The 9,205-nt window shown below is 48.8% G+C and overlaps 1 protein-coding gene across 2 annotated transcripts in view; it reads right to left on the minus strand.

Moving 5' to 3' along the window:
* IGSF11 (immunoglobulin superfamily member 11) overlaps nucleotides 1-8,962 on the minus strand; it is a 94,833-nt gene extending 85,871 nt beyond the window's left edge. The window contains exon 1 of one of the 2 annotated variants that reach the window (XM_068697755.1): nucleotides 8,744-8,962. In XM_068697755.1, the coding sequence (XP_068553856.1) occupies nucleotides 8,744-8,813 (70 nt within the window). In that variant the 5' untranslated portion in view covers nucleotides 8,814-8,962. The remainder of the gene's footprint in view (nucleotides 1-8,743) is intronic. The other variant, XM_068697708.1, reaches the window with a different exon arrangement.
* Nucleotides 8,963-9,205: the final 243 nt, after the last annotated feature.

Below are 9,205 nucleotides of genomic sequence, written 5' to 3' on the forward strand. Positions count from 1 at the left end.
TTCCACCAACACACAGCATTGCACAGAGCATGGAGACAGCAGCAGAGACCTATTCGGTGGCAGGAGGGAACAGAGCCCACATCTCCCAGTCCCCAGTGCTCACAGAGAAAACACTGAAAAAGGAAAGGAAAAAAAAAAAAAAAAAAAAAAAGGAAGAGCTCCCCCCCACACCAGTGCCTGGCTTCTCCCTTACACGCACAGCATCACTGCTGCCGAATTGCAGCCTCGGGAAAGGGCAGAAAGAGGCCCAAAAGGCAGCCAGGAAACCCACCGTCCATTGGCTTCCCTCCACGCCAGGCGAGCGGGCTCCTTCTGCTGCAGTGACTTGGCAAGCACACCTCACTCTGACTCAGCACCTCGCCGGCCGGCACCTCCTGTCAATTAGTCCCACAAAATGCTGACTCCGGAAGGGCTATCTGTGATGGGGACAGTGGGATCAGCATCCCCCTTGAGCTGCAGCAGCCCCTTCTGCTGCCCCCTGCCCCGGCTCGGGGCTGGAGCGAGGGGGGTGCAAGAGGGATGGGGAGCGGGGAGGGTAGGGGAAACCTGCCTGTGTTGTACCTGTTTTATGGGTAAAAGGAGAGATGCTGATGGCGTGGCAGCTGAAATGCAGTCTTACAGGGGAAAAATTAAAAAATAAAATAAAATAAAGGCAGTGGGAACAGGGATAAGAGTGGAAGGAGATGAGACTAAGAAAAAAAAAAAAAAAAAAAAAGCAATGCAAAAGTTAGCAAGCTAGCACCGAGCTCCCTCCATAGAAGCAGCAAAGCACAGCCATGCAGCTGAGAGGCACGAGCCCACACTTTGCATCTGAGGCACGGGCAGCACGGGAGGGGAAGGCGCTGACTGTGGATGAGCCCCTTAATAGGGGCCCGGGGCACGCCAGCTGTCCAGGGCAGGAGGAAGGGCTGCCCTTGACAAGCCAAGGACGTGGCGGTTCTGCAGGCAGACTGGGGCTATGCTGTCCCTCTGCCAAGTAGCCAAGGTCCTCCCAACCTCTCCCAGCTCTCAACATACGGCCGGAAAGCTAAGCGGGCGTGCAGCCTAGCAGCTCCACAACCAATGGAGATGTCAAACCCCGTCAGACAGCAAAGCTCAGGCACTCACTCAGCTATGGAAACAGCCCAGCTCTTCAGGTGGGATGCCACAGTTCCCTAGGACCTGATGCAACAACTGCTTTATACAGTGCAGGAGATGGCCAAAATAGCCACGCTAGCCAATGGCTAAAATGTCCAGCATGTCTCTTAGTCTATGGTCCGGCAGCTGCAGAATTCATCAAAGAGTAATGTCACCACCTGGGCAAAAGGACAGACATTAAATTGCAAGGTGAGTAACGCACAGATCCCATCTACACACCCATGGCTGAAGGGGATGAAAAGTTACCTAAAGATCAAATCTCACCACAGCAATCCTGAATTTACTGAGCAGGAAGCAGATATGTGCTGCACGGTGTGGAGGGAAAGGAAAGAAACAACAAAGTCAAAGAAATACACCACTAAAAGAGTGACTTCAGCAACACGTGTAGGAATTAGCTAAATGTCACAGCAAGCCACAATTTTGCAACGTCTTAAAGAGCAGTAGGATGGGGAACAGCCAGTCCCAGGGCACTTAGAGGCTAAAGCCCCTAAAAGTACACAGCAGGAGACGAAGCAGCTCAATCTCCACGCGCAGGCACTTGCACCCCTTCAACCCACTGACATTTCGGAAGGAAAAGCACAGGACTAAGTGATTAATTCTCGGTCCCTTCAAAGAATGACAGCTAAACTGCTCTGGGCAGGAGGCAGGCTCAGCGCCAGACCTATTCCTTGCTCACCCGTGCACCCCATGCTGGTGGTGGGGGGCTGAGCCCTGAGCTGCTGCCCCATCGCCCAGAGCCAGACTCCCCCCTGAGCCTGCCCTGTCCCCGATTACAAGGGATTACCCCCAGGTCTCCGACAGGGTGGGTTTAATCTATTCCTTAATATGTGGAAGAGAGCCGGCGAGCTGGCAAAGTGATTTGGGCTGGCTGAGATGAAAGAAGATTGGGAGAGACTTCCATGGGATCCGACAAAGCTAGGCAAGTGGGCAGTGTAGCGCCAGATGAAATTCGGCATTATCCAGCAGGCAGTAATAGAAACTTGGGAGAATAATCTGAACTGCTCGTCTACCACGGGGCTCTAATTCAACTGTAATCACTTGAGCAAAATATCTTGGTATCACTGTGAACGGCTCAGAGAAAACATCTGTTCAACAGACAAGGGTGGTCAAAAAGCAAGCAAGCCGGTAGGATGGCTAAGGGCTGAGGCAGAAAAGGATGCTGGAAGAATTAAAATGCCTCTGTGAACACTGACAGCGCACCCTCAACTGGAATTGCTGGGGTTGCTTCTGGATGGCACACCTGGAAACACAGAAGGGACAGAAAGGTTTCATCATTCACCAGTAAATAACACTTGCTGGTCTAGCTCTGTTAAAACTGGGCCAATTTAATCTGGAGAGAAGTAAGGTTAAAAAAAAAAATATCAAAAGGATATGAAGAAGTGAAACAGGTGCTTCTACTCATTTTTATTTTTGAAAGAAGGATGAAAGGATGCACAATACAACCAAGGAGCAGGGAATGTGACCAGGCATGAGGAAGTAATTACAATTTTCCTTTCTTTTTTTTTTTTTTTCCTCACTTACTCCAAGCACAACACATAATTAACTACCAGGAATGATTAGGACTTGTTATCAGTAAAGTCAAGAGCTCAGAAAAGTCACAGAGGCCTGAACACTTCTAAGGCTACTGGGAACGTCCACAGGTATGTCAGGTAGAACGAAGAGAGAGAAAAAAAAAAAGAAAAAAAAAAAAAAGGAATAGAAAAACACTCAGCAGCACTACACCTTAATGCTCCCAGGCATTAGCCAACTTCTAATTAATGAGGATTAGGAAGTAATCTCCCCAGTGGGCATGCAGAGAGCGTGTACCAGCCCACTTACTCCTGGCAAAGGCCGCTAATAGCCACCAGGCAGGGGAAGAGATGAACCTCCATCACCCACCCGCAGCCCCTGCCCCTCAGGTGGCTGAGGTCTGGGTGCCCAGCGGGACCCCACACCAGCCTCCACACCAGCCATAGGGGCTGCAAGGTGGGGCTCACTTACCCCAGCCTGACCCTGGTAAGGGGGCAGGTTTGGCGTCTCTTGTTTTGCACGTGGAGGGGGTACAGTAGAGGGAATGGGCATTTTATTCACACCTGGTACCAACTGCTCACCAGGGGGGTTCTTTCATCCCTCTTGGAAGCATCCAGTGGTGGCCGTGGCTCCGCAGGCCAGAGGTGCAACCTGACCCACAGCTGCTTAGAGCTGCTTGCAGAAGTGCACCACAGATTGTAAAAGCTTGGCCCCTGAAATTACATTCCGGGCTTCTGCATCTTGAGGAAAACTGAAATCTGGATGTAACTGAGCGGCATTCAGACATCGGCTTTCTGCTGCTGATGCTTGTGAAATACAATCTGGCTCACGTTCCTGTAGCTGGGTTGATTCGTGAAGATGTGAGAAAAAAAAAATATGCATAAGCTTTTATCCCTAAATAAGAGATCCAATCCTGCTAATACAGAAATTACACTTGAAAGTAATTTCACGCAGATACACAAACGCACAAGTGCTGCTGTGCAGCCAGGAGGAGAACTGTGACTCCATGCATGCACAAATAACAGGAGGATGAACATGATCCTGTCCTGATCAGCAAGAGGGCTGGATTTCTTAAATACAAAATTGTCTAATTTCATACTCATATTCTGCTTTTTTTTTGTGCAAATAGTATTCTGCAGTGTGATGGATAAGAGAAGGACACAGGCAAGGCCATGTACTTGCATGCAATTTTTGCATACACATGCTAAGATGGCAAAAATAATGGACAGGAACTGTGCATAAATGCCATCAGTTGCTACAAGTTGGATTTCATCACTGTTGTTTTTAAATGCCCTGCAGAAATGAAAAAATAGGAGTAATTTTAGCTTTTACTGTATTTACTTCCACTAAACCAAACCTTATCAGACTTGGGATGCTTTGTAAAATCAAAATGGTGTTTCAAAAGAAAATCGGAGAAAAGTTGTCAGAAATATATAAATATCCACCTCAAGCCTCTTTGGGGTAAAAAAAAAAAAAAAAAAAAAAAGACTTTTCACATCAAAGTACCTTTTGCTTAGTGTATTTTTTTGTATTATAATAATACAGTTCCATGGAGAAACAGAACATTAGTTGATCCAAAAATTCTCTAAATCCTCTCAGAAACTTCCTTTCAAAACCATCAAAGCCTTTAATTTCTATTTCCATTCAAAATGAAGCCGAACCCCTCAACCCTGATGAAACAGATCATTTGTCCTTAGCCCAGCTCAAGCAGCAAAAACAAACAAAAAAAAGGCAGAAGCCAGAATGGACACACGTGACCTCCAAAACCAAAGAGACGACAACAGATACAGGGGAAAATGCAGTTTACTGTGCATAATTAGTAATAGTGTTCTCTCCTTCTGATGCATGAAACATTTGTGAGAGGAAAGTGGGGTGGTATATGACTAGGAGCCCTGTAATTGTGACTTCTCTGAAAGAGAGAGGGGCAGATGTCCTGGAAGACAGCAAGCAAATCATTTCATCTCTGTACGCTTCAGCTTTTCCAAGCCATAAATCAAGCTGACTGCACTAACAAAGTAAGTTTGGGGACTCTCAATTAGTTAATGTTCATAAATGACTGTGCAAACACAAGGTAGTATCAACAAGGGAACTGTCTTTGTTACACTGCTGTCTGTTAAACAACCAGGAGGTAAATTTCTCCCTGAACATTTACAAAGGGAAGGCAGCATTAGTGCTCCACAAGGAGAAAACTACAAAGAACAGACTTTCAGAGCATGCACTTCTCCTTGAAATAAACTGTGTTAAAAGCACTTTACTTAAAAAGCACAATGATAGTAGCATCCTGCTAAATATAGATGACTCACCACAGTTTAATAGTGAACATCCCTGAAGAGTGCCATTACAGCAGTGCTTAACCTGCTGCATAAAATTAAGCATTCTCCTGTGCTTACAGTTTGGACCAAGACACTCAAGTCCACCAGCATCCACTGACCTTCAGTGGGTCACGAAGCCTCTCTGAGCCTCGCTTTCTCCTCGCCTATTGCTGGTATCACAACACAAACTCATCTCCCCAGTGGAGGCAGGAAAAAATGATTTCTAAGTTTCTTAATGAGTTGTTTATACCATACTTTGTGTACCCGTAATACTGGTGAGCAGCTAAATATAGCTGTTCTTGAGACACTTCGAGATCCTCAGAGAACGGAATCTTGCAGAATAAAATTGCATTTTAGGCAATACTGAAGGAAGAGAGATAACACACACACACACAAAAAAAAAAGTTTCCAAAATAAGGGTAAAATAATGCCTACGTTAGAGACACAAGAGGTATTTAATGCATCTATGCCTACCACTGGGGACCAAGGTCAGGTTGTGAGCAAAATGATTTATCTACACGTCACAAAACCACACAGCTTGACACAAATGGCAATCTGTTCCAAAAATGCATAAGCGTGGAAGAGCAAGGGATGGCCACGGTCCTCTCTTGCTGGGGCTGTGGACCTGGCGCTGGGTTGGGAAGAATATGTGAGCTAGCAATAGGGTGCTGCACGGCCAGAACTTCAACGCATAGCTAAAACTCAATGATAAACTCAGTGTGGCAGGAGGTTGACTTCAAGTGAGGACCAGAAAGACCAGCCTGTGTGAAAAGTTGCAGACCAGCTGTTGTATGGATGCGTTGCTGCTGGGCTCAAACACACACACACACACACACACACGCTGATGGACAAGATTCAGCTGCAATGGACTGTAGCACACTGACATCCAACCTGTTGCGATACAGTGTCACAGGATCTAAACATCAAGAGGCTTAAAAAAAAAAAAAAAGTTGGTTCTGCAGTTTAGCTGTACCCGATGTGTGATTTCTAGCACATCTGAAAATTTGCAGCCTGCTATTTCTGGTGATGTAGCGGGATTGATTTGCAATCACAGGTTCAGTTTCAAAGCTCTAAACAGAATTCCCTCCCATCTTTCCATAAACTTCCCTAGGGAGCTCGAAAAGTATTATTTGCACAAAAGTTATTATGTTAATAATGCTTTAGAGGGAAAACAAAGACACTGCCCCTGCCCCAGCAGCATTAAAGATGGATATTATAAGCCCAATGAAAGCAGTCATCTAGCTCCAGTTAAAAAGAAACATTGCTATTTTACAAATTACAAAACAACGTAAGAAAATGGGGCTATAATACTTGATCGACAAAGTCTGATTGCATTTTATTGTAGGCATAAAGTGTGAGAATGACAAAATGACCTCCAGGGACCTTCTTTCCCAGCCACTTTTCATTTGTTTGGCATTGAGCATTTCTTCTGATTATACACTCTTCTGGTTCCTGACCCTTTAACTTTTAAACCTTTCACCTGTCATTCAGGTATCACTTTGTACATGATCCCATCATACCTTTTTTCTCTATCCTCAAAACCAATCTAGAGCCTTAGAAAGGAAAATCTCTCTTCCTAACCAGGCTTGGCAACTCAGACCAGAAATACACATACTGACCTTCCACAGATGTTGTTTAGAAAAAACTCTGCCAATTTTATTTGAGTTTGCACAGTGCATGTCTGTTGCTTATACCTTATCAGGATTTTCTTTTCAAAATCAAGAACCACAAAAAATATAACCATATTTGTAACATGCTGGGTAATACAGAAATAGCTACATGCCATGGTTATTTTCATACACCACCATCTTCTAAAGACTTTTGCTAAAACAAAACTTAAAAGCAAACTTGAGACACAGGTGGTTCATTCAGGTCATTTTAAGCCTTAAAGAGAAGTGCAAGGAAAAAAAAAAAAAAAAAAAAAAAAAAAAAAAAAAAAAAGCATTACACTATTGCAGGTAACTATTTTATGTACGGGTGTGTTTCTGTGCTTAGTTGTCTCTATTGTCATTGTCCCCATGTGCCCTCCCCCAAAAAAGAAAACCAAATATTGAGTCAATCTTTTTTTCTAAAGAGAAAATCAAATGCCCCTGTAGTTTTAACCTCGGATCTGGTTACTCTTTGATTTTTTTTTTTGCAGGGATAGCACATCAACAGTAACACTGCATCGCTTACATGCCTATAACTGCAGTAGCAACAGTAACTTTTTAGGCAGTTACACTTTCACAACGCCTGCAAATAAAGAACTGTGGCACCGAGGACCTGAAAATGAAACTCACTGAGCACACTTTCCAAACCTAGAAAAGCATAAAAAGTAATCAAGCAGCATGAAGTGTGAAACAGCTGAGATTATTTGCTTCAATTAAAAGCTAATAAACTCCTTTTTCCTCTTCAAAGTCAGCAGGCAAAGTTTCCAGTTAACGCACGCAACTCCTAAATGTTTTCAGAGGATGGGACTCAGGGTGCCAGCTTTTGGGGCTGAGGCATTTGTGAAAAGTCCACCTTTTCCAGCACCAGGCTTGCTTCTCAGTGGGTCTTGTCCAGAGGGGAATGGCCTGCTGTGCCTCTGTGCAGGGCGCTCAGAGCCAGGCACGGCTACCAAAGCTGCAGGCTCCATCCATCCCGATCCAAACTTCCAGAAAGTTTTGTGCAGACCTTGCTGAGACATCTCTGGTGCTCTCGCAGGAGATCCCGTCATGCCTGGCTGTTCTCTCGCTCTCCTGGGGATCCCTTGCAGCAGGGTGCCTGCTTTGCCAGCCACAGAGGTGGCCAGCAGCACCCGGCTGTCTTGGTGGAGCTGTGCCCTGCTCACTGCTGGGCTGTCCTCCGCCAAATTACTTAGCAGACCTCTGCATGAATGAGCAGACCTTAAGAAAATTACTTTACAAACCTGTGTAAAACATAAGTGAGTAGGCCTGCCCTAAAGTTTGACATTACTTGAAAGAAGGCATCGCTATCTGATCAACAGATGAGCCTGGAGGCTTTACACTTTGCAGGTTCTTCCTTCACCCTCACTGCAGCACCTCTGGGTGCTCTCCAGAGATGCACCAAGTGATGCGAGTGCCATCCTTCATAGGTGGTGTGCTCCCTCTCCCCACAGAGGACCGGGCTATGCACCTTGCTTTGCAAGGGCTTGTCGGGGAGGGAGGGGATGGAGAGGTCCGGGTCTTTCCACATCCCCAGAGATGGGGATGAGCTCAAGAAGCCGGCTGAGCGCTTGGGAGGAGGAGGCAACGGAGGCTGGAGTAGGGTCCTCGGGGGGGTCCCCAACCCTGAGGGGTGCTCGGTTCCCCAGGGGCCACGGAGGGCCCCGGGGCTTCCCGTCGGCATCTCGGCAGAAAGTTCCCCGCTGCCTCGGGGCCTGGAGGATAGCCCGGAGTTTCCCACCCAGGTGAGCTTGCAACGGGGCCAGGCCCTGCCAAGCGAACCTCTGCGAAGCCCAGACACTTTGGGGCAAGTTTCCCGGGCGGGTAAAACACAAATAACCAACGGTGCGAGCAAAATAAATAAATTTCAAAAATGCTGCAGGGGAGGCGAGCGGAGCAGCAGCGCTCCTTCCTTCCTTCCCTGCCTGCCTGCCTGCAGCGCGCTCCTCGCCGCAGTCCCGAGCATCCCCGGCGGGACCTCCACCCTAAGTACCCCCCCTTGGGCTCCGGGTACCACCGGGTCCCGGACACCAACCGGGCACCTCCGGGTGCTGGTAACCCTCCCGCATCCCCAGCGGTGCCGAGCTTCTCTCCCCGGCCGCTACCCGCGGGCAGAAGCAGCAGCAAGCACTCACTCACCTCGCAGCGCCAGGAGCGCGGCCAGGGCGGCCGGCACCCACCGCCCGCCGCCGGGCCGCCGCCGAGTCATGCCGGGCCGGGCCGGGCCGAGCCGGGCCGGGCCGGGGGCTCCCTCCTCCGGGCAGGGTGGGCGTCCAACCCCGCCGCCCCCCGCCGCAGGTGCAGCCGCCGCCGCCGCCCGCTCGCCGCCCGCCCGCCCGCTCGCCGTCCCGGGACCGCCCCGCTCGCCGCCCAGGCTCCGCCGTGTCCCCGGCCCCGGGGACAGCACCAGGCCGGCCCGAGAGCGCAGCCTGGCGGCCCCGCGACGCCCCCGCAGCCGCCCGGGGGCTGCGGTTCTCAGAGCCGAGCCGCGCCGAGCCGCTCGCAGAGCATCCCGCAGCCCCCCGGCTGCGCTCCGGGCACCCACGGGTTTTGGGAACGCCACCTTCCCCGGGGGAGGGAACTGGGGGTGTTTGGTCTGGG

This window comes from Anas acuta, chromosome 1 (genome assembly GCF_963932015.1).
Source record: "Anas acuta chromosome 1, bAnaAcu1.1, whole genome shotgun sequence".
Taxonomy (NCBI): domain Eukaryota; kingdom Metazoa; phylum Chordata; class Aves; order Anseriformes; family Anatidae; genus Anas; species Anas acuta.